General features: G+C 34.3%; 2 protein-coding genes, 1 non-coding gene and 2 pseudogenes across 4 annotated transcripts; 2 read left to right on the plus strand and 3 right to left on the minus strand.

The window, feature by feature from the left end:
• Nucleotides 1-3,097: 3,097 nt before the first annotated feature.
• On the plus strand, nt 3,098-3,170 carry TRNAR-ACG (transfer RNA arginine (anticodon ACG)). The gene has a single exon. It is a non-coding gene; the product is annotated as a tRNA-Arg (tRNA).
• Nucleotides 3,171-4,194: 1,024 nt separating this feature from the next.
• LOC143630458 (sufE-like protein 2, chloroplastic pseudogene) lies at nt 4,195-5,261 on the minus strand (annotated as a pseudogene).
• Nucleotides 5,262-5,531: 270 nt separating this feature from the next.
• LOC143630457 (protein PECTIC ARABINOGALACTAN SYNTHESIS-RELATED-like) lies at nt 5,532-12,824 on the minus strand. The gene is made up of 11 exons (XM_077099463.1): nt 12,459-12,824; nt 11,133-11,183; nt 10,950-11,040; nt 10,307-10,383; nt 10,013-10,101; nt 9,495-9,614; nt 9,072-9,188; nt 8,850-8,993; nt 8,523-8,646; nt 8,227-8,418; nt 5,532-6,202 (listed from the first exon to the last, which is right to left on the minus strand). Exons 1-11 carry the CDS (start codon nt 12,744-12,746, stop codon nt 5,843-5,845), a joined length of 1,653 nt encoding a protein of 550 aa, XP_076955578.1. The 5' UTR covers nt 12,747-12,824; the 3' UTR covers nt 5,532-5,842.
• A 5,396-nt stretch (nt 12,825-18,220) lies between these two features.
• Nucleotides 18,221-21,767, plus strand: LOC143630412 (uncharacterized; annotated as a pseudogene). The gene is made up of 12 exons (XR_013153160.1): nt 18,221-18,462; nt 18,850-19,025; nt 19,106-19,175; nt 19,287-19,364; nt 19,427-19,501; nt 19,575-19,686; nt 19,876-19,907; nt 20,045-20,242; nt 20,336-20,407; nt 20,510-20,641; nt 20,908-21,085; nt 21,163-21,767. The product of XR_013153160.1 is annotated as an uncharacterized LOC143630412 (transcript).
• Nucleotides 21,768-21,773: 6 nt separating this feature from the next.
• LOC143630459 (protein-tyrosine-phosphatase MKP1-like) lies at nt 21,774-24,192 on the minus strand. The gene is made up of 2 exons (XM_077099464.1): nt 22,138-24,192; nt 21,774-22,057 (listed from the first exon to the last, which is right to left on the minus strand). Exons 1-2 carry the CDS (start codon nt 24,064-24,066, stop codon nt 21,941-21,943), a joined length of 2,046 nt encoding a protein of 681 aa, XP_076955579.1. The 5' UTR covers nt 24,067-24,192; the 3' UTR covers nt 21,774-21,940.
• Nucleotides 24,193-27,835: the final 3,643 nt, after the last annotated feature.

A 27,835-nucleotide genomic window follows, 5' to 3' on the forward strand; every position in this document is an offset into this window, starting at 1 on the left:
GATGAAATTGAAATTTAAGTGCATGTCAGTGAAATCCTAAGTTACGTGGAATTCATAAATCCTTCAAATTTTGTTATCACTAATCAAAAACGCAAATCTAAAGTCTTATGCATACCCTTAGGTCGCCTTCGGTTCGCGGGATTTTTATAAAGAAATTTGAATTGGAAATGAAATGTTTAGAAATTTATAATATGCTTGATTGGTAAACTTTTTTAATAGAATTGGAATTATGTTCTACTCTCACCCACCCATCTGAAAAAATAATAATAATTAAAAGAAAGTTAAGCAATAATTTATTTTTTATTGTTTTTATCAACTCTTCTTTCAAAATTTGAATGATTTATGAATTCCACATAACTTAGGATTTCACTGATATGCACTTAAATTTCAAATTTCTTTAAAAAAATCCCGCGAACCGAAGGCGACCTAAGGGTATGCATAAGACTTTAGATTTGCGTTTTTGAGATAACAAAATAAGACTTTAGATTTGCGTTTTTGAGATAACAAAATTCGATTTATCATTTGAAGTAATTGTCATTTATAACATGAAAAGACAGTGTGACTTATAAATTGGCAAACAATGCTGTAATATAAGAAAAACTTCAAATAAAAGAAAAAATACTTTAATTTTCTCATTGGTACATTATATTAGTATATACGTTCAACGCCATCATCATTAATCGAACTATAACCAACCACATTAATCCACCATCATCCCGTGTAGCATCATTTTTTAAGTGTATAAGTTTGAAATACTTCACTACAAGTAAGGTGTTGGTACCTACTCCTTATGTTAGCTTACTTGATTTGATCATAACTATACGAAAAAAGGAATACAAAGTCTGAAAGCTATTTAACCAACTAGAGGGACTTATTGTGTATCCTTGATACGTGTCTAAGTTAGCCATGAATTAGACACGTTTATTATTATCAATGTGTTTTAGTTGTTTTGTTTTTAAGCCATGTTAGTGGTTAGTTTATTATGTTAGTGGATATATGCATTAGAGCTATGTTCTCCTAATTAGTTGCATCTGCGCCTTCATTGTTTTGCATCTTTGTATGCCTATTTAAGGGCTTTATCATTGAGTATTAAGAAAAGAAGAAAATTATAAAGAAAATGTCTTCTCTCTATTATTTTCTTTGAAGTCTAACCCGCTCAAAGGGTCATATCTTGGGAGATCGTCGATCTCGAATTCGGCTTCTATCAATCCTCCACCAATTTGGACTAAATTTTTTTTTGTACATGTGTGACACTGTGATGGTGACTAGAATAAAAGAGGGGATCAAGGAAGACTCAAGTATATCATTATATATATAGATAAATATCAAATGTTGGTGCCACAACTTCTTTTAAGAAACCAACAGTTTAGTATTTATGATTTTTGTTTCAACCTTAAAACAAAGCTGTTGGTGATGGTATGTTGGCTTGTGTATGTTTTGCTAACTTTCTTAGTTTAGTGTTGGGTTGCTTGGGTTTAATTCTTGGTGGCTGGACATGTAGAATCTTTTTTAAAAGACTTTTGCGTCATTTATTTTTTTCATCTATTTATTAATTTAATTTGATATACATTTTTAAAAGGTCTCCAATCTAGATTTTTTAAAGGTTTTTTTAGGTATAATAATTTGTAAAGGTTATTTTTAAGTATAATAATTTGAGGAAATTGAGTTTTAGATTTAGTTTCGGTATCGTAACGAATTTAAGCGACGCCAACTAAAAACACAACGCATGGTTGCCGCAACATTCGTGTTATTGTTTATTTAGTTTCGGTACCGCAACAAACCTAGTCAATAACAAAATTACTTTTTATGTTTACTTCTGGTACGATAACAAACCTAATTGTTACCGATCGAATGTATGTCAACTCGCTCTTGCAACACTCGTATTTTTTTGTTTTTTTTAAACATGTCAATTTTTCATAATTATATCTAGATTGAAGACCTTTTAAAAATGTATATCAAATTAAAATAATAAACAGATGAAAAAAATAAATGATGCAAAACTCTTTTATAAAAGATTCTATATGTGCAACCACCAAGAATTGAACCCAAGCAACCCAACACTAAACTTAGGAAGTTAGCAACATACACAGGCCAACATACCATCACTAATAGCTTTGTTTTAAGGTTGAAATAAAAATCATAAATACTAAAACTATTGGTTTCTTAAAAGGAGTTGTGGCACCAACATTTGATATTTACCTATGTATATAATTCTTACCAAGATGTATGTCAACTCGCCGTTGCAACGCTAGTATTTTTTTTTTTGTTTTTTTTAGATATGTCAAATTTTCATAATTATTTTTTGGGTTTACTTCCAGTGTTGTGGCAAACCTATAAATGTTGAGCGAATTTTCGTCACAACTCTTGTAATTTGCCAACCGAATAAATGTCGTTTTACCTATATTATTCTGGGTATCATAAGCTATACGTTTACTAATTTATTTTTCTATCGGATACTGACTGTATATGTGTCGTTTTCGTCATAAGTTGTACGTATGTTGACACTATTTTGGGCGTTCACATATAATTTTTTTATTTAGTGCAGGTGTCGTGGTGAGCTTAACCGATGCCAACCGAATTTACGTTAAGCCGCCGCAACGCGGCAGATTTAAACCTAGTTTAATTGATAATCAAATCCAAGTCTACCATCCTTTTCCTTTTCCAAGAACTCGAATTTTCAGTTTTTGGAATAGTTGGTTTTGCTTTCTTAAAAGAATTAGCAACACAGCTTGTTGGTGGATGACTTCAACTTTAATGTAAAAAAATGCATTTGAATTCTTGACTGAATGATTTATTTGTAGTTAAAACTCCATTGTTAGTAAATTAAACTTTGTATGTCAACTATTAAAAGTTCCAAAAATTTAAGCTTATTGTGATTATTACCAACTTAGGATTATCAAACAACAATTTCATTATCGTAATTACTTTGTTCTTTTGATCTGCCAAACATTAAATCATGAAAAGTAACCTGGAATTAAATACCCGTTTCCTAAGACGTTTTGAGGATGAAACATACAATGCATTGTAAATACAACTAGAGGCATCCCCCAAAACACTTAAAGTTATCTGCTAGAAACGAAAGCTATATATCACAAATGACTCTGTGGCCCAATGGATAAGGCGCTGGTCTACGAAACCAGAGATTCTGGGTTCGATCCCCAGCAGAGTCGCCTTCATTTTTGAACTTCTTTGTTCGTCTTTCACATGGAACTAATTAAGTTTGAGTTTGAATTTATAACTAATTACTGTACTACAATGAAACTAGTTAAGTTTGAGTTTGAATTTGTTTTGTGGGCTAATAAAATATTCAACTTCTGTTTCTATTTCGTATGGATTATTATCACACATCTAAAGTCAAAGAATTCGGAGATAATTCGATATGTCATCATTATCTGCTCAATATTAAGTTTGACAAAACAAACACACTTTTATGTAAGTAATCTAAGCATTTTCTTTCTAAACTTACATACAAAGTACTTAAAACTTACTCTTTATTGATAAAAAATACAAGACACAAAATGATGCAGGAGCATCCAAGATTATCTATAACTAGAAATGTTTTACTTGTTTTTATCTTTATATCCTGTTTGTTAAGTTTTATATTTTATTTGGTTAGTTTTTTTTTGAAACTCTAAATACTCATGGAATGAAATAATTAGTTTTGATTGAATTTCTTTGTTCTTGAACCTTTGGTTCGATTATGGTCTTTGATTAATCATAAAGTGTCATGAGCCATTTGATTGCTTCTGAAACTACATTACAAAATTTTAAAGAATTAAGCTAAATAATAAGAATTATATTTATATCTTCACTCATCTTTGTTAGTTAAGAAGACTCTTTAAGTCTTAATCTTATATTATGAAATATCATTATCTTTCTAAATTCTGACTTAAATTTTACACGAAAAGTTGCTCCAAATGACTTGATTTTTGTTCATTGGAAGTTTAAACACCCGGATTGAAGCATTGTTTCGTCATTTGGAGCACCGTTTCGAGGTAAGTTTTACACCTATCGAGTCGTATCCTCCTTCCGGTCAAAAGTTTTATAACATCAATTTAACACCCAAAAGTTTTAACAGGGGTTAATGAATATAAATAGTGTGAAATGTGGGACCAGTGACAACAATTTTCTGAGGTGAGATTATTATCAGACAACCTAAAAATAGTAGGATAATAAAAATCAAGTTTTTTCTTTATTTCATTACCTAACACCCAAAATTGAATGAGAAATAAAAAACAAATACAAACTCCTAAGTTCTCATTTATAATCTTAAAATACATGCTATAGATATCGAATTATGTGATTAGTGAAAAACCAAGATTTTTCAACCATTAAATTATGTAAACTGATTTTCAAACTATTGCAACAGAGAAAGAGATGGATGATCACCATAAGTCTCCATTATCAAATCTCTTGTTCTTCTGTGCATGCTAAGCAACACATTATGCCATGTATTAACTCTAGAACTAGTCCTAACCGGCAATATTCCAACATTCATTTCCCTTAGATCATCAACCGTAATTTCAAAAACATCACCAGCGGCAGCACCGTCCAACAACCAGATCAAACAGTAGCAGAACCCTTTTGCGATTTCTGAATCGCTATCAACTCTAAATCTCATTGACCCGTCAACTTCCATCACCACCTCCAACCAAACCTGAGCCGTACATCCAGTGACTCTGTTTGATTCCACCCTACCTGACTCGTCAAACTCTGGCAGGAGACTTGCATAGTGTATCAATCGTTTCACCCTGTCGATTGGCTCAGGTAAGGATTTAAATTCAGAAACGAGGATCTCAAGTTTCTCCGCCACTGTGAGAGTTGTTGAGAAACATGGAGGTTGCGGTGGTGTGATGTGTTTAGGATGGGGTATTTGTAGCGATCGCGCATAAATTGAGTTCAAATTAGATTGGTTTAGCTTGTGTTGCATACATGGAGTATTACGGTTCAGTGAACATGGCGGCAGTAGTAGAGGTGGAAGAATGGAGTATGGTGGTGATCTGAAGCTATAGGAGGCGGAGTTCATTTCAGATGGCGACTACTGGCTAATGACGGTTGTAAGAACGAGCTGGAAAGTTAATTGGTAGGAGGTAAAACGATGAAGGAGCATGAAACAAGTTATATAGAAAACTGAGTTAAGAATAGTCATTGATCAGTCTATGTATGACCTTTAGAACAATACTTGGTCACAAACACGTAAGATAGAGTGTAAACCTCACAAAAGCAAACGTGCAAGTCAAATAATTGGGTCATTTTCCCACAATTTCAACAATCAAGAAAAATCGCATGGTACGACGAAGGAAGAAAAATCCAAGACTTCCACTTGTATACGTAGACAATTATGAATCTTCCGTAGATCCTTACTTCCCGGTCAACACGGTTTGTTTGTACATTTAACCGAAAGAGAAGAAACACAATAACTTATCCGACTCGAGCTAACAAAAAACAACCACGGCCGTTTTTTCTTATTTGTGATACAACTAGCAAACAAAATTATTACAATGAAATAAACCTTTTTCACATATAGAATAAACCATATTCAATCAGTTCAACTAGATGCACCTATACGAAAACAATTCACAACTAGCAGTTTGCCCAAAGCACAAAACCAAGATACAACACGGGAATCTCACAAGAACAATGGTCAATTTGGAAAGTCAAACCCCCAAATTAGAAGAAGTCTAATCTCATTTTCACTTTTCCCTATTTTAATTTACACCAACATTGCTAATCCGCCATTACCGAACTCTTAACATCTTATCTTAATATGTGTACCCCATAGGATCTATTTGCTTTAATAAAGATCAAGATCTTACCTTTAGAAGAAACATCAACATTATAATCAAGCTTTGCACATGCAAGGTGTTAAAGGGTTCTCCCATATATCATAATTGGGAAATGTTGCTTCTGGAAGTCCGGTACGGGTTTGGTGGGTTATGACAACATCTTCAACAAAGGTGGCCCAGCCCATGTACGGATCTCCTAAAGATTTGGAAAGTAAGCCTTTATCGGGCTTTATGGATTTTTGTCGGTGGCCCATGTACCGTCTTGCACCGATAATAAGTTTTGCAAAGTTTCCGCCATGGGTCATTACAAATACGTCTGATTTTAAGCATACCAAGAAATCTAAGGCAGCCAAGCTTGTGACGTGTTTTCTGAAGCTGTCTAATTCATCTTTTGTTGTTAATTCCTCTTTTGTCACCTGTTACAAACCAGCATCAAAATCAGATTATCAAAAAAAAAATAATGGTTGGGGACAATTTGGGTGTTGTTTTATCAAAAACGGATCAAATTAATAATTTTAACTAGAACAGGAACATGTTAAATTGGTCAAAAATTTAAATTATTGGAATAAATAAATTATATATGATGGCAAAACTGCAAAATCGCATTGTGCGTAAAATCAGCATTCAGCTATAATTAAAATCTGCAGTAACTTAGCATCTTTTAAATTATTAATTTTTTTCCTTTGTAAACAATATACCAATATATACAAATGTAATTGCTTCTTGTAATGGCCCTTTGGTTTTTAATATTATTGGCATTTCAAAAAAAAATACAAATGTAAGCTTAACAAATGAAGATAAATGCAATGTGTTGTTCATTATTTACCAATACATGCAACATAGTTTCTTAACAATATAGCGTACTTATCACTTTACTACTTAATGCAATAAACTCCCTGCATCCCCAAATTATTGTTCATGTTTCTATTTAATTCGTCTCAAGATAAATGTCCACTTAAAGAATGGATAGTTATGTAAGCTTAACAAATGAAGATAAATGCAATGTCTTTGGCCTTTGCTTCTTGTAATGGCCCTTTGGTTTTTAATATTATTGGCATTTCAAAAAAAAACAAATGTAAGCTTAACAAATGAAGATAAATGCAATGTGTTGTTCATTATTTACCAATACATGCAACATAGTTTCTTAACAATATAGCGTACTTATCACTTTACTACTTAATGCAATAAACTCCCTGCATCCCCAAATTTTGTTCATGTTTCTATTTAATTCGTCTCAAGATAAATGTCCACTTAAAGAATGGATAGTTATAATATACTTCTTCCCATTTTTCCCTTACCATCGAATTTGCAATTAATCAGTATCTCAATTACCCTTATCCGAATTAACTGTTAATCATCTTAAAATATGCTCTTTTTGTTTGTGAACAACTATACTGATACAGAAGGAGTACTAAACATTTAAATACCATTTAATGCAACAAATTACATATTTGCAAGAAGGGCAAATACCATTAAAAAAGGAACATACTTTCTGTTTTCCCTATAAAAGTCCCTCAACAATTTTTTGCACATAAAAGACCCTGTACATGTTTGTTTTGAGCACAATCATGAAAGGTTTTTTTTAACTTAAACAATTAACCACTAATATCATAGAATATCAAAGAGATCATCTTAAAATTACAAATGATAGGATGCACGTAACTTTTACTGAACACGAACACATAATCAAACAATTTTTTTTGTTCATGAAGAGAATGGGCATGTTCATGTTCCTACGTTTAAAACTAAAACTAACAGTTCACAAATGTAAATGAACACAGATGAACATAAACAAACTTAAGTGAACATTTTTTAACAGACATAAATGAACATAATTGACCAAACACAAACAAACACAAGTTAGCATCAATGGACACAAATGAACAAGTATAATACATCACATTTCGTTCAAGCATATGTATTTTTGTTTACATTTATATGAATATAAAAACTTATGCATTTACTAAAATTTAAACAAACAAATGGATGTGAACGAACATAAATGGATGAACAAAGCATATGTTCATGTTCGTTCGTTCAAGTAAACGATAACTAAATCCCTTTTATGTTGTTCATATTTTGTTTTCACGATTGTGTTCAAAATTAGCATGCACAGGAACTTTTATGTGCAAAAAAATGTTGAGGGATTTTTATAGGGGAAAACAGAAAGTATGTTGGTTTTTTATGGTATTTGTCCTTGTAAGAAACGGGGTCTTGAATAAAACTTGGTCAAAAAATGTATCACATATATCAGCAAAAAGTGAACAGTACATAACATTTTCGTGCAGTTTGCCACTTTGCCATTTTATAATCATAACCAACACATTAATAAGATGGACAATGCAGTTAGCAGCTCAACCCAAACCGACTCGCCCGGCCATACTAACTACCCACACCATTTTGATACCCCTCTAGTGTAAGATTGGTAAGAGGTTCTTACAAGATTGGGGAACATATTCCTAAGTGGTGCCATTCTGTTCTGACCACCATAAACCTGCCCAGAAGCAACATATATTTGCGTTTCTTTCGGATAGCCCATTGCCCGCAACATAACCGCCACTTCCCCAGGCTCAAGAGGGCATCTTCCTTCTTTCCTCTTTTGTAGAGCAAGAGGCCATAAATGTGAACCATCCTGCATAAAAAACCAGAATAACCTTTTGTTAATACAGCTTCCTCTTCTAAAACTTATAGCCTCTAAGCATCATAATATCATAAATTAGAATGTTGGTATTTAACCTTAAAACGCCTGGGCCATTCTTTTAACCTGTATAAACCCATCAAAGCTTTCTCTGCTCTGGTTCCCACAAAGTCACAAAATGAAAGTCCTACCATACCTTTCTCGAATCTCAGATGAAGAGCCCTGTAAAGAAGATATTGTTACAAGTATAAGCAGTTAGCAATAACAAACACATAATTTATTCTTTCAAATTTAAGGGAGTGATGTGTGTTGTATGGTGTTCAATAATTAAAATCAGATATCCTTTTAATAAAAACAAAATAGAATAAGATAACCAGAAGCAAAATCTGTTTACCCAAGCACTTAGTCTCGATAACAAAACTTACATAAAAGGATTTGGACTGCCAGTTCGATTTCTCATCCTTGCAAGAAGTCGATCAGCCATTTCATCAATCTCAGGAAGAAACTTGAGAGCATGATAGTTAACCCTACACCTTAATCTGTGTATTTCTTGAGGAACATTATCATAGCTGAACAAAAAGAAAACACATACAATCTTAGGTTTTAACAATGAAGCAACTTTCAATCAACTAAAAGACACAACATACCCAAGTCGATCTACAAAAGGCTTTAATGCCATTATCCTCTTCTCTTTAATCCGGGGCAAAACATTGTCAATGTAGAATTGAGCGGGTGCATATTTGGGGATGTTTTTCACCGTCCGTCTATAATGCATTAAAACAAGATTAGACTCCCCATAAATAAGTAAATAACTCATGTCATATATGATTGAAGAAACTATATTGTTCAAGAATAACTGATCTTATTGGATAAACGATTTATGAGTTTTTTCATTAAAATATACTTTAGGTGACTTTGATCCACTCTATTTTCAGATAAATTCGTTGATTTTACCAGTTTGACCTGTCAACTTGTGCAAACTATTTCAATTTCATCAGCTTGAAAAGAACTAGATATAGGTTACTTTGTGATAATTTATTTAAGTGCAAGCATGTGTGAAAAAAGAGAACCTTATGCTTGTGAACAGCTCTGACTTGTCAATAAACCATGATGGAATATCACGCACTATTCGCACATCATCCTTCAAGTAGTTGATGAAATGATCCACATCAAATATGTCCTCAAACTTTCTGTGAAAAATATATATGCATTATAGCCTCGTAAACATAAATAGAAATCATGAACAGGCTAAATATGTAGGGTGTGCAAACATAAACTTATGAGTATCATACAACATGCACTAAATGGAAGCTCACTTAGAATAGTGATAGTAAACATCAAAATATATTTTGAAATCTGCATACTGTAAGTTTTATATATGCATGTTTAATTGTTTATTACGAGTATAAGTTTAATGAGTAGATAAAAGAACAAGAAAGCATGGAACTTGTGCAATAATAACATCAATGAAATACACAATCTTCCTTCCAATATATTGTGTATGTTAAAGTTGATTTTCACAAGTCAAAATTTTAGTTGACCCACACAAAATAAAAAGGTTTTACGGTAAAGTGTAAAGATAACTAACGTTTGGTCCTTCCATATCTGGTCTTGCTTTAACACGGGCAAAATAAGAGTTGCATTCATGATTTTGGCCACAGCAACTGCATTGCATATCTACATGCAAAGACATCATTCAAAAGTTAGTATTTGATATTATTTCAGCCACGCCAACATCATTGCCAGTATACTACATCACTACAAAGCAGAAGATTTATGAGTAGACAAATGATTATAATTTCAAAGTTTTACAACGCTACAGAAAAATGTAACAGGTCCACTCAATAGCCTTTATCAAAGGGTTTTGAAGAATAGTACATACAGCAATTCTTTGCTGATTTAGCCCGCCCTCTGCATGAATAAATATATACCCATTTGTTTCATTTGCCTCAGGAAGATCTGCATAGAACCAAGAACCATAGATGAGTTCACAAAAAAACAAGTCATAGCAAAATTGGAAGTCAGTTGTAAGAGCTTATTGCCTTTTATATCATTGAGCTAAGTTTTAATTACAGTTAGCATAAATTTAGTTAATAAATGTGTGAAGAAATAAAAACAAAAAAAATAATATTGACTGTCCGGTTTCAGACAAGTAGAGAAAAAGTTTTTAAGATATGAGAAAGCTAATCTCATCCGATATCCATGTAAATGTAATTTACATAGTTAAGGCATGTATTCAACAAAAATGTATCAATTTTCAAAGAGGATAATAAAAGCTGTTATGTTAGCAAGTAGCAACCACTTTGTAAGTCAATTATCGTTCTTTGGCAAACTGTACGCCAATCTATTTTCTGTGAATTTTGTACTTTCGGTATCCTAATTGTTAATAATCTTCATATCAACCTCACATCAATACTTCATGTGAATCATACTTCCTCTACCTTGATTTCCATCTCTCTTCCATATCAACCTCAGTTCATTATGAAAAAGGGTCCACGGAGTTACATAAATGTCCAAAATTTTACCTGAAATTAAACCACTGCGTCTTTCAGCACATGGTTTCCAAGAAGTGGCAGCCGATAATGGATTTTCCCACAAAGAAGGTGGCTCCTTGACCTAATAAAAACAAAAGCCAAATGCAACTCTAAAGTTATTAAACCATCACAAAGCATTATGGTATACACTCAATACAGTCCAGCATGGCTTACACGGGGGCAATGAAGCGTAATGCCTTCTTTTGTGCATATATATGGAGCGTTCTACAAGTAATGAGAATAAATAAAAACAACATTAGTTCAACTTTACAACACATAACTATAAAAAGTATCAAAACCAAAATCTCATTCATCACATGCATGCCCATAAGAAACAATAAAAAGGATCTGAAGATCCTGAGAAGTTGTCCAGTCAATGAATGAAAAACAACTCTTTATTAAACATTCCAGCAACTATAAAGGACATCAGCTTCGTTTTACTAATACAAATATGCCAATATGTTTACACAATCATACATTAGTAACACAACGATCCACATCATTGGCATCCTAAATGGCTAGGGGCTGTTTGGTAGGTTCTTAATGATTCTATTAAGAGGCTACCTCTAAATCGGTCCAGAGGTAGAGTGTGTTTGGTTACACCTCTTAATGACTTCTGGAGCGTCTTATAACATGCCGAATGATTCAGAGGCAACCTCTTATTGATTCAGCACTAGATTGCCCTAAATCCGTAATTTGATACTTTTAGGTGAGTGCATTGGCATTGAAGTTCATTTCTGATCACACTATAAGGTAGATCAGATGAAATTAGCTAGTCAGTACCAATACTCAATGATAGATCCAATACTCAGTGAGTTAAATTCTAATTTGCACAGTGTGACCCATGTCCAAGATAATACAAATATGCCAATATGTTTACACAATTATACATATGTAACAACACAATGATCAACATCAATGACATCCTAATTTAATCCAAATATGATACTTTTAGGTGATGCATTGGCGTTGAAGATCACTCCTGGCACTATAAATCAGATCAGATGCAATTAGCTTAGCCAGTACCAATACTCGGTGAGTTAAATTCTAATTTGCAAAAGCACAGGCTAACCTAAGTCCAAACTAATACAAATATGCCATATGTTTACACATATGTACACATACTCCACATCATTGGCATCCTATATTTCTAACTTCATCCAAATGTGATACTATAAATCAGATCAGACGCAATTGGCTTAGTCAGTACCAATACTTTTGAGAGAGTGCATTGGCTTAGAAGATCATTCCTTCCTAACACTATAAATTAGATCAGGTGCAATTGGCTTAGTCAGCACCGCGATAGATCCAATACTCAGACAGTTAAATCCTAATTTGCAAAAGCATTGGCATCCTAAATCCCTAATTTAATCCACAATGTGATAGTTAGGGTTTTAACTAAAACAGAATGAAAAGTCAACATTACAATATGCCTAAATAATAATAATAATAATATGAATGTAATAATTAGAAAGTGAGATTTGAATAAGGAGTACTGACGAGATGAGTTACAACGGAATAGACGGTGAAGAATCCGGCGAAGACGAAAACAGTGAGGAAGAATAGGAATATCTTAAAGTGTTGAGAGTAAACCCTAGCAGTGTCATCTAATAACTTGGACAGGAGTGAACGGAACCGATCTCGAGAATGCCGATCTCGGCCACCGTCGTCGTCGTGGTGAAGAGGAGTATGATTATCGGAAGAGAGTGGAGAAGTGACGTCATCGCGTTTCCTAGGAGACGATGTGGCTCTGGCGCCGATGGAGCTGTTGTGGCGGAGCTCCGCCATGGCTCGCTTCGGACTATAAGCCAGCTTTCTTTTCTTTTGTTTGGTTACTGGGCGTCTGGTCTTTACTCACTTTAAATTAAAATATATATATATATATATATATATATATATATAGTTTGTGTACTTATATATTGGTGTTATCCATAAGTAGGTTTGGATCTGATTTGTGCTGGAACCCAAACAATACTGAAATTATAATATGACAGTGTTAACCAGTCTGTTATGAAATATGGTCCGATGCAATGCAACTACGGTTTGATTTTTGCCAGCATGTGCAATGTAAAAGACAGATGAAAGAAAGCAATCAATAACAAGAGTGTTAAAACCAGCTTCGTAACAGCAATGTCTCTTTTAAAAAGTCATAACATAAATTCTTATTATCAAGTTTAACTTTAGTATAGTAGCATGGCATACGCTTTTGATTCGAACCGATCCCCGAGAGGAAAACCATATGGCCATGGTTGGCCCAAGCATAGGGCGAGCTAAACAATCGGCCAAGTAACATAATTTCCAGGGCCAATTATATACATATATTTTTATTTTTATATTTAAAAAATCGATATGGATCTTAATCATCTTATTATATATTACGTATAATATATTTTTTAATTCATAATCCATTTAAACTATTGGGCCAAACTAATTTAAAATAAAAAAATAATAATAAACAAAAACATACGAAGGCCGGTTGTCGATTGAATTCCAGATTTCCAGGCCCGATCCTTCTTTGGTGAAGATCGACGATCGACTAAAACTCTAGAAGCTATCATTGTCATATAATGTTATAACGTTAATTTGTTTAATAAAACTAGCTTATATATTTTGTTGCTTGTTAGGCTCTGCGGACCTTTATATTTTGGCTCGGCTGATGCATTAAATTTTCGGAGATGGCCATGCATATGGCAAAACCCCCCTGACCCCACGGATGAATCTACGATGACAACGTTATTGGTAATTCTGGACCGTATTAAAAAATTGGTGAATATGGAAGGACCTAAGTTGATAAGTCGGTCAAGTTGGTTTAGTTTTCTAATTGTAATATAATTAATAGGGTAGTGTCTTTGTCACAAAGTTAAGGTTAGATTAGAATTTTGTAACGGGTTTTTAGTACAGTTTTCTCTTACAATAATAAAGTGTTTGATCAATCATGTGTCTTGAGGGTCAAGTTATTATACAAAAAGGGAACAAAAATAAGAATGATGAGAAATATTTGTAACAAAAAAAAACCCTCAAAAAATATAATGAAACATTAATATTTATTTTTCATGTTGAGTGAAAAAGATTATTGTGTCTTTTTGTTTATCATTGTGTGTTGTATTTATTTTCGTCATTGAGGGGGTGTTTGGGATTGCTTATTTTCACCAACTTATAACTTATTAACTTTTTGAAAAGTAATAAGGTGTTTGGGATCGCTTATATTGTGAGAGGAAAAGTTTCATAAGTTACAATGTTGTAACTCAATAATTTAATGAAAAGTTATAAGGAGGTAAAATAAGGAATCCCAAACACCCCCTGATTTTGTCTTTTTTTCTTGATATTGTGCTATACTGTTCAACATTGTGTTATATTTTGTTTGGCACTGTTATATTTTACGATCTATTGTGTCTTTTTTTGCATATCATTGTGTTGTTTATTTATTTTCGGCATTGTGTCTTTTTTCTTAGCATTGTGTCTTTTCGTCGTTTTTTTTTCTAAAAGGGGATAACGGAAGAAACATTCTGTTTTTTAATTTTTTTCGTTTTTTATTTATATATAGAGTTATGATTTTTAAGAGATTTTTGTATGATCACAAATCCTTTTTACACTTATCATTTTTGTCTTCCTCTCTAATTTAACTTTACCCTTTATCTTGAAACAAAAATGATACGTTTTCTCTTTTTTTATAAAAAAGGGTGACCGTAAACAAAGTTGAGGAAGGAAAATAATAAAAATATTATTATGTTTGTCTTTCCAGTCAAAAACTTAAATTAAATGCTTGGGGTTCATGGTCACATGTAAATCATTGATTAAGAGAAGTGTGCGTGCGTGTTGAAAACGTGTATAGTTCTTGAGATCTCACTAGTTGGGAGTTGGTGCTCCGTTGTGAGTTAAAATCTAAACGAAATATGTAGCCCCTAGTAATAAGTATGATTGAGTGACTGGTTAGGTATCTCACCGTGGTTTTATAACCTCAAAACAGATAACTAAAGATTGGTACTTGATACTTTATTGCACATTGAAAACCATATATTTAAAAATAGAAAAATAACTTAAAGAGATGGTTTCACAAACATACATGTTATAAAAAAAAGATTGCACATTTTCCTTTTGAATTTCCGTCATAATATTTAAAAATGATATAATTAGTCCCAATTATCTTTTTTCTCTTTCATCCTTGCTCCAAAAACTTTACGACACTAGTTCCCGACGTTAAACTTGTATAAATTACCCACTTACCATTTACAAACTTGTATAAATTACCCACTTACCATTTACTAAAAGACAAAACATTAAGTTTTAAGGAAACTCATTCCCGAAAGGCCCAAATTAGAGATGTCATCTTGTGTTATTGGAGGCTCAAACAATGTTTTGATGATTAACGGTCTAAGTGAGTCTAACTATCCATCCTTGAGACCTTATATTTCATTATTTACCCCTCATACAATTGCCTGAAAAATATTTGTAAAGAACATGCCATCATTACTACTTGTGAATACCGATAACTAACGTATCTTATAAAACATTTAATATATAAAATGATTGAAACGAAAGTTGACCATATTATTATCATGGTCCAAGAGTACAACTATAGTACACAACTAGATCTCCAAACTAACTCATGGTTTTACGTACGTATACAAGTGAGTCTATTACTAGCCTGTTACATTGTCTCATCTATAACATGGTATGCAACACAGTTTATATGTGCCCATATAGCATGTTTACTATTGCATCAAACATATCATATACATAAAGTGTTTCACCATTTAAAAGCATTTTAAGGACCCGTGTCTTGAAAAAAGTTATAAATATTCACCTGATAATTTATCCGGTCATATTTCCCTGTGGGTACCAAAGCCACCCCGCTCTTAATGGACAAGAAACTCGTATCAAATGGTCCATATGACCAGCTTTTTTAACGTTTCACTTTAAGTCCCTCGATTTATACTGACTTATTTATTTTTTTGCCTCCTAACTTCAAAAATGTTCATTTTCATCACAAGAATTTTCCGTAATATTACAATAGGGGATTTGAGAATGACATATGACCCTTGCATAATGATATTTGAGGTATTTCCCGTCCATGCGTCACACGATGACAAAACAACTTAGTTTCAGTAGTAATCACATGTCACCTTTCGATCGAGAGAAAACCATTGAATCGTTCAAAACTTCAAATGTGTCGCGGATACGTGTTTTCTCTGCCTTGGACTCATATATATTATTGAAGGAAAGTTATGTAGACTATACAAACTCGACCAGTTGCCCACCCTAATTCCATACTTAGGGCTGTAAACGAACCGAACGCTCGACGGATGTTCGGACGTCAGTTTGACAAGAAGTTCGTTTATGTTCTCCCTTTTAATAAACGAACCGGGCATGAACAAAATTTTTTCGTTCGATAAGCTTAACGGACGAACACGGACATAGGTCACATTCGTTCAATAGTGTTCGTGAACGTCCGGTAACGTCCTTCCAGTAATGAAAATACTTTTCGAACTAATACGTAATTGTTTATGTTCGTTTGTTCATTAGAGTCGTTTATGTATGTTTGTCAATTGATGGTTATTAGTGCATGTTAGTGTTCGTTTATCAACTGCTATCGATTAGCAGCCGTGTGTTCGTTTGTCCATTGGTGTCCATTAGGGTCCGTTAGTGTTACTATGTCCGTTATCGTCCGTTTACAATATTGACGAACATACATGAATTTTCATTCGATAAAGTGTTCGTAAACCATCCGTCAGTTTGTCCGACAAAAGCTTAACGGACAAAACAGACTAGTTCTCGTCCGGTTCGGTTGGATCCGATTATTTTACTTTTCCCTTTGTAACAGTTATATAACATAAACCTCATCAATAACCATCACTCACTTCCGATGTCAGGGTTTTAGCCAACGGCGGTCGTTTCTCCGTCAATCACATCCTTGACTCTGCATGTATGTACAATGGAGACTCCATCATCATCATCATCATCATCATCATCATCGTTAAGGATCCGTCTGGTCTTCGAAGACCGTTCGATTCTGAGCAAAACACAGCGATCGGACGGGATGAACCACACTTGGCTTCTTCTCAAGTTACAGCAACTTCGAACCATCTCGGACGTTTGCACTTATCTTCTACACATCTTCAAACTCCGTCGCTCCTGCCCTAACGGCATCCTGCTCTCCGTAACTCCTTTTTTCCACTCATTTCTTACTCTATTGTAATAATGTGTATGCTAAAACCCTAATTACTAGGGCTTGCTTTTTATGTTAATTGCTTTAAATAGTTTAAACTATGACTTATTGGCCGATAATAATAATAATAATCCATTTCCATCCTATTATTAATGATGGGCAATTCTAACTTTCACTTTTGTTGCTAAAGCCAATCGCAGTAGCATAATAATCATGAATTTACAATTGAGTTATATTTGATTTCTTTATTCGATTTTCACCTGTATGTTTCTCATTTAGTTCATAATCATCATTGTGAGAGGAATCAAGTCAAATCAAATGCCCTTGCAACGAAAGTGAAAGTTAGGATTGCTATTAAAATCCAATGAGTTTGGATTATTAAAATTCAATTTTCTTATTTATTTTACCTTTACCTTTGAGTTTACAGCTCACAGTTAGCTTTGAAATTATATAAATATTGAAGTTTGAAATCAACTTGTTAGACTTTCAAAAGAATGTGCAGTTCTTTATGCTACAAGATTCCAGCAATATGTATCTGTAGTGAATTTGAGTAGATTTTTGCATTCTTCTTTAAAAATATATGTCAGAGACCTTGGATGTTTTACACTGGTTCTTGTAGCTTTTTATGCTTTAATACCATATAAAGTTTCAGAGTAACAGGGATATAATATTGTTAGCTATAAGGAAGATTTATTATTGGTAACAGACATGCAAAAAGGATAATGATAATTATAGCCAAAATTGGTTCAGTTTCTGTTACCCTACCACTAGTTGTTCATTTGTGTATTTTATTTGATCTTATCTACTACATTGAACATCTTTTAGAAACGGGGAAGGCCTGTTTTTGGTGATTTGCATTAAGTGTTGAGTTGCTTTGTAAAATGAGTGAAGTTTAATGTTTGTTACCGACTTACCGTATTCTTGTCACACTTGGCTGTTGTTTACCTTACAGATGGAGGGATTTGCATTACCTCCTTTCGAGTCAACTGAAATCTTGAAAGATAAGGAAATTATATGGTCAGTTTAACTTTTACTGTTATATTAACCATCCTTGGTGAATATTTTATTAAATTTAACATTTTAACAAGCACAATTTTTTGTTGTTTTAGTGAAAAAGAAAGGTGGCTCAACACCAGATGCATGCAATTTGCTTGATGATGTGTTGGAATCAGAAGATGATGGTTTGCTCCATTTAGGAAATGATGATGCTGATAAGGAGGCCAAAGAATACGAAAGTGAATCTGAGGAAGTTGATGAAGAACAATCACAAGATGAAGAACCACCTGAAGAAACCATTTCAAAGAAAAGAAAAGCCTTATCAAATCTTCAGAACTCGAAGTAAGCCTTGTTTAGGGTTATGTTTCTTGATTTTATAATAATCAGATAATCAGATGTTTGCATGAATGGTAAGTTGATGAATTAATAGATAAATTGATAAAATGATAAAAAATAATACATCTTTGTTATAGAAAGAGGGAGAGCATTTATGAAATGGAAATAAAGGCCTCTCAGATCAGGTTAACAGAATAGTTCATATTGTCTTATCTTTAGAAAATTAGTTTTTGTCGAAGATGATATGGAACTGACCACTTATTAGTTAGAAGCAGAATCTTTTTATCCAAACAGTAATAACCTTTGTGATTTCAAGTCTTAATACTTCAAAACAAATTTTAATCAAAACACCTCTATAAGATATTTATTTTTTCATATATGTTTGAATCACAGAAAGAAGAAACAATGTCTGGCTGCATTGGATGATGATGAAGATGAGGTTGAAACAGAGGAAATTGAAAATGTTCATAATGATGCATCTCATCCCAAGAAGATCAACAGTACAAAAAGACTAAAAAAATGACTGCAACAAGTAGCAAAAAAGTTACATCTCCTCCCACTGTGAAAAGGTACTAAAATTGATATATCATTACCATATGAACACATACATATTTTCAGTATTTTGTTTTCATTAATCCATGTTTTACAGGAGTGAAGAGAAGCTTCAAGGGAATGTTGAAGAAGTCAATCAAGCGACTAATACTCCTGTGGCTAAAAAGGTTTGTAATAGCGATAATATTGTATTATTGTTATGGCTGTACAGAATTCGTGGTTAGTAATTAATAAGTTTGTTGGTGACCCTATATGATATAAAATACAATCAATGTCAGCTCGCTAGTAGAAGTGCTAGACGAAAAAAGGCTAAAAGACAATGGATGAAAGAAATAGCTAAAATTGCAAAAAAGAAGGTATTTGTATGTTAATGTTCATGTTGGAATTATATACATTTATTCTAACTTGAAAACTGCAGCCTCAACAAGCCTATTCAAAGCCTGAAACAACTAAGCCTAAAAATAAATGGGCTAAAGATCAGTCAAAGGGACTAGTAAGTAATTAATCGTGCACTAAAAGTTTATGAAACTCAAGTATTATGTTTATTGACATTTTTAAAATTGCAGATAAACTGGAAACAGGCTTCTAAAAAGCCTGTGCAGAATGGGGATGCGGGTACTGATGTGGGTCCCGCTGTAACCAGGCCTGGACATATTCGGTTTGAATCTCTTGATGAAGGTATATGCTACGTATTTTGAATGTATTGTTTTCATATTCATTCTATTCATGTCTAGTGTTAGTATCATCACATTATTTATAAAATTAAAGATGTTCAATTCAATATTAGATTAAATTTTAGGTCTGTTACACTTCTTGGGAGTTATTTGTGTTGCAGAGTGCTAATTTTCATGTTCCTGTTTCATGCAGATGAAGCTCCTAAACAGACTGGGGTATCAACTGTATGTGCTATGCTCAAATTAAAGTCTGGTTAATTGCATCATCTTGTCATTTTGCACCAGCATTTGCTAATAATTTAACTTTTTTTATTTTTTTGGCTTTTAAACCTTTCAATACCTTAATAATTCTTGTGCTCCAGGAAAAAATGAAGTGGAATGGTGGTAGTAGCAGCAAGAATGGTCAAAACCGGGGTAGAGAAAAGTTCTCAACTTTGAAAAAGAATGATCAATCCAAAAGAATAAATCAAGAGTCATGTAAAGCGTTGTTTAGAGATTGAAAAGTACCTATAATCGACCCCAATGATTTTGACAAGCTTCCTCCTTGTTCTGATCCTAAGGTAATTTACTTCTCTCTCTCTCTATCTCTCTCTCTCTCTCTCACACACACACACACATAAATGGATGATTACAATATTCTCAATAATTTGCAGGAAGGTGATGTGATTGCATATCGTCTCATTGAGTTAAATTCTTCATGGACAGTTGAGTTTTCATCCTTTCGGGTAACTTTCTTTTTTGTAACAATCAACATATGTGTCAAAAGAATCTATATTGCCGGTTCTATGTACTCTTTCCTTTTGTTAAAAAATCAGCTTACATGGCAGGTCGGAAGAATATCATATTATGATGCTAAGGACATTGTTCTCATACCTGTGACAGAATATCCTATTGCATCAGACAAGATTAATGAAAACGGGCAAAATGATTCTCCTTATAAAGAAGATGGTACTTTAGAGGTAATCAGATTCAGGTTATGTTTTCATATGTAATAGTTCAAACTGGTTACAGCATTATCTTAGAAACAAACAAGAAGCTGCATGAACTGTATTCTTTCTGAAACTTCTTAAATCCTTTAATTCAAAAAAAATCAGATTATCATTCAAAATATAGTAATTTTAATCATATTTGATATAGGACAAAAAGTGCACAACCAGACTACTTTTGCCACATCTGGTTTCCAATGTCTTGTTTATTAAGAAAATCATTTCTTTCTCTTCTACAGATAAACTATTCAGCTCTTGTTGATGTCAGGAATGTCCAGCAATATGATCCAACTGCCACTGAACCACCCGGTGATGGTATTGATCAAACTCCCATGAGTGAGGACAAGGATGCTGCAGAAAACTTAGTGCATAACAGTAATGACAACAACCTGGATGTCCCAGAAGACTCCAATCCAGGTATATGCTTTCTTTCATTATATATTTGTTTCTATGTACTCACATATATTCTCACTTATCATATTATTGTTTGTTAGGAGGAGTTAACCCATGGGACCTTTTAACCTCTAATAACACAGAAATTCCTGAGCCAAATAACCCGACTGCGGCAGGTTCTGGGCTGATTCCAAGTTCACATGATGGGCCTGGCCCAAGTACAAGTACTGGTCCTTATGCTAATAAACCAGAGTCATCTGAGGTAAAAGAGGGGCAAACAGGCAACTCTATCGACCCATGGTTAAAGGCTACCGAGCCCAATCCTTCTCAAGAGAATAATTCTGGCTGGTCTAATGTCTCAGGGCCCACTGGAAACAATTGTGAAAATGGAAGTTCATGGGGAAGGCCATGGTCTGCGTTTGTTGTCTCTAGGACCAGTTCTGTCATTCAAAACAAAGACAATGATTGGCGTGCGGGAAGCTCTCGTGGCGGTTGGAGTCCTATGTCACGTGGGACCCCAAGAGGCAGAGGTCGTGGCCGTGGCCGTGGGGGTAGTCGCGGTCGAGGGCGAAATAGTAATTGAAACAATATGAGTTGGTTTGTATCAAGGTAAACTTGTACCCTGGAAAACCTATGTATAACAATGGATTTTGTTATTTTGTTATATGCCTTTTAATTTATGAGTGTTTCATGAGCTACTATCAAATATAAATATAATCAAATATAATATACTATTAAATTCCATATAAACTGCTTTAATATATGTCAATGGAAATAAGTACATTTTGGAAACTGAAGACTGAAAAGTATTATTCTTTAGAAAGATTGAAAACTGTACAGGAATCCAATAATGGAAACCCTATTTATACTTATTATTAACTATATGATCTCTCTTTTGCCTCTGTCTTGATTCTGATATTCCTCTGTTGTGTTCTGGAAGGAGAAACAATGAAGCTGTTTCCATAGTTGCTCTGGTTCCTCCCCTTCTTTAACCATCTGTTTATATACATACATAAAAAAACATTCTTTTAAGAATCATTCATACCAAAATTAATGTTACAAGCTTTCACTATTACCTGAATAACAGAGCTTGTTTCCAAATCTTTCTTCACAAGAAAATCATGACCAACAGTTTGCCACTCGATTCGATCATCTGAGAATTCACGCCCCACCCAAATATACACAACATTCACGAAGTGAGTTATATACACGGATCGTGAATCAGGAATTCCCAAACTGCCCATCTCGACTTTCTTCATTTCCGGCCAATTATACAGAACGAAATCAGCGTCACTTTGGTCATTACCATGCTGCATTTGGCTTTCATTTTCAGCTTTAAACTTAGACTCATGCCCCTGCCCCTCCTCTTCATCACCTTCAACATGTTCCATGCTCTGATCCTCCAACGAAAACGACCAGGTTCTGACCAAATTCTTCGGGGAAGGTGGAATCTTTCCTAATTTAGGTGTAGGACTAGGATCCGAGGCGGATAAATCAGACCACGTGGGCGAAAAGGATAACGAAGTTGAGTAATCCGATGTTGTAGGCGAGATGGACGGTGAAACATTTCTTGCGTCATTAACAAGAAACGAAGAAAACGATTCTGGTGACATACAGTCACTGTTATCATCCTCATTTTTCGCCCAAGAAGAATAAGATCCCGGTGAATCACAAGGCGACACAGTTTCTTTAGATGGCGTGATCAAATCCTTCATGACCCCGGTAGCAAACTTCCTTCTCAATCTTTCCCACCCGCTTCGCCTAGCTGGCAAACACATTTGATATTCTTGTCCCGACACCGAAAAAGGCGGGACCACACCGCTATTTGCAGCTTTATTGAAAACCGCAAAATCTATGTCGTAGTCAGCGACCTTCCTTTGACCAATTCGACCAATCTGTTCTTGATCTTGATTACTCCCAACCGCATTCCAGAATTCAATCGGCTCTTCATCTTCTCTAACGGTTAAAGCGGGCCCGGCAGCCTTCTCATATCTAATAACCTGTGATGCAGCTAATCTTGCACTTTCATACATTAACGAATCACACTTTTTCCCAACCCAAACATAAACTGCAGAAGGAACATTAACAATAAACGCACCACGGGAATCAAGAACCGAAGCATCCGGTCGAGCCAACAACTTTGGCACCAAGTGAAGCGGTGCATAAGACGAGTGTGGTGCGATCCGGTAAATTCTCAAAACCGAATTTGGGCTCACAGGGACACCGTGGACCCGTTTCTGACACTGCAGAAGCTGGCTCGCGAACCCCATGTTCGGGTTCGTCACCCCTCGGGCCGCTTTCACCTGCTGAAAAGCTGTTTCAAAGCTTTGGCATTCTCTCCACATAATGTAGGCTATGACCAACGACGTTGACCTCGACACCCCTTGACAACAGTGCACGAAAACCCGCCCATTTTGCTCACGAACATCCTCAAAGTAGTCGAAAACATCATACAAGATCGACGTAATATCCTCAGATGGGTTATCCTGAAGCCATAGCGTCTTATAAACCAGATCATTTTTGAAATACTCGGGACACACGAAACCGACACAGTTCAAAACATGAGTGATCCCATTTTGTCGAAGGACGTCACGATTCTTCGCAACCGCATCACTTCCTAGAAACACATGGTCTATAATCCTAGAACACTCCTTATCAAAAAACGCAAGCTTATCCTTCTTAAACTCGAATTCCCTCGGAGGCTTCTTCCCAGAGTCTACATTAACCGGAAGAGCCGGAGGTTTGGCTCTAGCCCCTGGCGTGGTCACGGAAATACTCGGCCAGACACCGAGATCGTCTGAGCCAGCCGTGGGCCACTCTTCAGCCTTTGGCCGTGAAACGGACAAAGGCTGAAGAGGGGGCAGACTTGCTGCCCTTGCCTTGCCAGCCGCCCAAGAGACCGACCTGGAATATATTTTCCTAGTGTTGTTGTCCCCTTGCGCGGCCGGCGGCAGTTGTGGTTTTGGTGGAAGTTGTGGATTGGGATTCTTGTCTTCCCTCAACATAATATTATTATTAATATTATAATTATAAGTAAGAAAATGAGAGACTAATGACACCACCTACTACCATGTGAAGGTTGGTTGGTTCTAGGAAAGGAGAAATGAAATGAATTCATGAGATTGTAAACTAATAATAATAATAATAATAATAATAATAATAATAATAATAATAATAATAATAATATTGTGGATGGATGATTAATTCTTACCTAAAACACTTGACTGTGTGAGTCTGAATGAAGGAAGAAAAGAAAAGATAATAAGAAGTTGGACTGAGTAAACGATAACTGAGCTATCGTGGGGTATAAGAAAGAAAGAAAGAAAAAGTTGATTGAATTCAGAAAAAGTGGGCGTAGATCGTTGAACGAAGACTTGGTTTTCATTGAATTGAATAATAAAGATAAAAGAAGATGATGATGAACAACCGCAGCAGCAGCTAAAACTACTACTTATATAGGGTAAGTATTGAATTGCAGGAGGTTGAGTTGAGTTGAGGTGGTCAAAGTGAGATCATCATTGTTGAATGAATATCTGTTGTTGATGATGCTGGTGTCTAATTTCTATATATAGGATGGAGGATTCACTCATAAAGTTTGCAATTTTTTAAATTGATGTATGGAATATTTTACCATGAGTTTAATAGATTTATTTTATTTTATGTCAAAGTTTGTTTTCAGTTAAAGTGTAGACACGCTATAAAAGTTAGATTGTGTTTTTACGTTTTCGGTGAAAAACGTGTGTTCCATGATGAACGGAGCTGGTTAGATGACGTTGTTGTGTAATCATGGTCTTACGTTTAATTTTAAACGTATTCTGGTGGTGGTTTGTGGAAGTTAAGTGATTAAGGAGTAATGAATCAAGTGATGCCACGTGAAAATTACTCCACCAAGAACGGAACCAGTCAGATGTTGTGACGTGTCTGTGATCTCACGTTTTGCCCATACTTTCTGGGGAGAGGCATGTGACAGTTATTTGTGAAGATTGCGCAATTAAGGATAAATCAATCAAGTGATGCCACGTGAAAATTACTCCGCCAAGAACGGAGCCGGTTGGATGCTGTCACGCGTCCTTGATCCCACACTTTGTCCAAACTTCCTGGGGAGAAGCATTTCTCACAGTTGCTCGTGAAAACTACGCGAATAAGGACAAACCTACCAAATGAAGCCACGTGTCTATGGCCTCACGCATTTTCGACAAAGCTTGACGAATATCATTTATTTTGGCAGTTCCCTACGACCAAGGCCGGCCCCGAGAAAGCAAAAGTTTTGAGCCGAAGGTGAAATTTTTTTTGGGCCTTAAGTAAAATGAGTATTTTGTTGGGGTTAAACAATTTAATTTTTATATAGTTTACTTTATTATAATTAACTTTTCTATAAAAATAGAATTAAACATGTCTCAAATTAGACTGGATACCATAAAATAATAAGATTAAACATGTCTCAGATGAGACTAGAATTCATAACCTTTTGGTTAGGAGTAATACCCCTTTACCACTAGATCAAACTAGTGATTATGTAATTGAGTTTAAACATTAAATATATATATTATATTTAATAAAAATACATACAATTTAAAAAAAATAAAATTCGGGCCTAGCAGGTATCGCGTCTGTGGCCGTCGACCACCCTGCCACATTCAAGGGCCGGCTCTGCCGACAACATAACCAACAAGATGATGCCATGTATCATGAAATTCATATTTTTATATATTTTACCTTGTAATATGATGTTTCTATGGTGTTATATGAAATTAAAATATTATCAAATATAGTTTGGTTTTCACTAAATAACACAAATATTTAAAAAATAAATAAATAAGTGAAATTTACCAATGTCTTATTAAAGTAATTTTCTTAAAACAGAATCCTGTTTTATATAGGCTTTCTTTACTTGCATTATGTATATTTATGTGGTCAACACACCGTATGGCTCAACACATAGCATATGATTCAATCTCTTTAATGTAGTGTTTTTGATATATGTTGTTAGTTGAGTTATATAGCATATGATTCAATCTCTTTAATATAGTGATTTTGGATATACGTGGTTAGTTGAGTTTTATAGCATATGGTTCAATCTATTTAATGTAGCGATTTTTGATATGTATAGTTAGTTGAGTGTAATGATGTAAGTGAGACTGGTATGAGTTGCAAACTATGAGACTGTTTGGTAGTCTCTTAATAACCATTAAGAAGCTACCTCTTAGTGATATTATAGCATCTTAATGGTTAAGATGTATTTTTGTCTGAATTGTTAAAAGGCTACCTCTTAATGATTACTCTTAACCATTAAGAGGTTATGAACCATTAAGAGGTATCATCTTAATGACCATTAATATATTACCAAACAACCCTTATGTCTTATATTAGACGTAATACTAGTTTGGTATTTGTTTGGCAATTATCATTAGATATTAAATACACTCGTTAGTTGATTAAAAAAAGTACATGCTAGGATTTAAAAAAAAATATTTTTTTTCTTCCCTTTCACATGTATATATATATATATTTTTACAGTGGGTTAACTATTATTAAACTTAGATATCATCAATTTTTTTGAAAGGACAAATATTATAAAACTAAAAAAAAGAACCACTTACAAGACGCAAGTGGACCAAGTACAAAACAAAATGAAACAATACCATATTACATGTCCAACATCAAAGAAAAAGAAATATAATAATACTCAAATTGGAAAATTTACGAAATTGAAACGAAACCACGTCTCCCACTCTAGGCTCAACCTCTTACTCTGTTGCTTAATCCATAGAAAGGAAGCTGATTTAATGGCATTCACTATCTTTGAAACTTCAAATGAGATACTATTGAAAATAGAATCAATTCTTGCAAGCCAAATCATCCAACACGTTACTACCGAAATAGCTTGAACCACTTGGCATAACTCCTTATTATTTAGAGTTTCACTCGGATAATTAAGTAATTCCTTCACCGATTTGAAATTGGAGCATCTAGGTAATTTTACCCAATTATGAATAATCCACCAAATCTCTTTAGTGACCTTACAATCCATAAATAAATGATTTGAAGATTCTGTACCATCTTGACAAAATACGCATTGCAAATAACCAAAAGTTATACCCCTTAATGAAAGCGTCTCTTTTGTTGCAATTCGATCAATCAACAATCTCCATATAAAGAGAAAACTATGATTTGCCTCCCTGTGTGATATGGGCGGGCCCACAATTAACCACTGAAAATTAAATTGTGCATGTTGGACCTTTATCTTTCTCCGACGGGCTAACTCTCGCCCTTACCGTTAGTCAAACCCACGCTGATCATTTATGGCCAGGGGTAATCTCTTCTTTGAGCACGTTAAACATAATATATCGTTTATATCCCTGCAATTAGGTTTTATGTGACTCATTTTTACGATCCTCACCCAAAATAACTTGTTACACCTCCGTATTTTTCCAATCAGAGTTCAAATTGGTTGCCATGAAAGTGATTGGAACTTGCAATGGCGGTCAACTCATATAGTATTAGGCTAGAAAGTGACTATTGCGACCCGGAAGACTTGTATGGTAAGTTGTTACTACTTACTTTGTTTGGGTTAGTTTGTGTTTTATGCAACTCTGTTATTAATCGTTGAACGATTGTTGGTTGTTATAGGGTGATGATTATTCAATTTTCACTATAAATCTTTTTCATGGAGGGTTGTTAACTACTGAGCCGGGAAGAAAATACGAAGGTGGAAATATAAGTTATGCGAACGAAGTTCAGGTTTCAAAATTTTGTAAAGGTTTGTTGGTTGAA

The sequence above is a fragment of the Bidens hawaiensis genome, unplaced genomic scaffold (assembly GCF_021521415.1).
Source record: "Bidens hawaiensis isolate Kalapana, Puna unplaced genomic scaffold, B.hawaiensis_p1.1 tig00005663_1, whole genome shotgun sequence".
In the NCBI taxonomy this organism is placed as follows: domain Eukaryota; kingdom Viridiplantae; phylum Streptophyta; class Magnoliopsida; order Asterales; family Asteraceae; genus Bidens; species Bidens hawaiensis.

Bases quoted from the DNA above. Each gene is read 5' to 3' on its own strand.
- LOC143630459 (XM_077099464.1), bottom strand. From the start codon at position 24,066: ATGTTGAGGGAAGACAAGAATCCCAATCCACAACTTCCACCAAAACCA. The intron at 22,058-22,137 runs GTAATAGTGAAA...GTATATAAACAG, and splicing joins AAACAAGCTCTGTTATTCAG to ATGGTTAAAGAAGGGGAGGA.
- LOC143630457 (XM_077099463.1), bottom strand. From the start codon at position 12,746: ATGGCGGAGCTCCGCCACAACAGCTCCATCGGCGCCAGAGCCACATCG. The intron at 9,189-9,494 runs GTTCTCTTTTTT...AATGCATTATAG, and splicing joins GAGCTGTTCACAAGCATAAG to ACGGACGGTGAAAAACATCC. The intron at 8,419-8,522 runs GTTAAATACCAA...TTTTTTATGCAG, and splicing joins AATGGCCCAGGCGTTTTAAG to GATGGTTCACATTTATGGCC.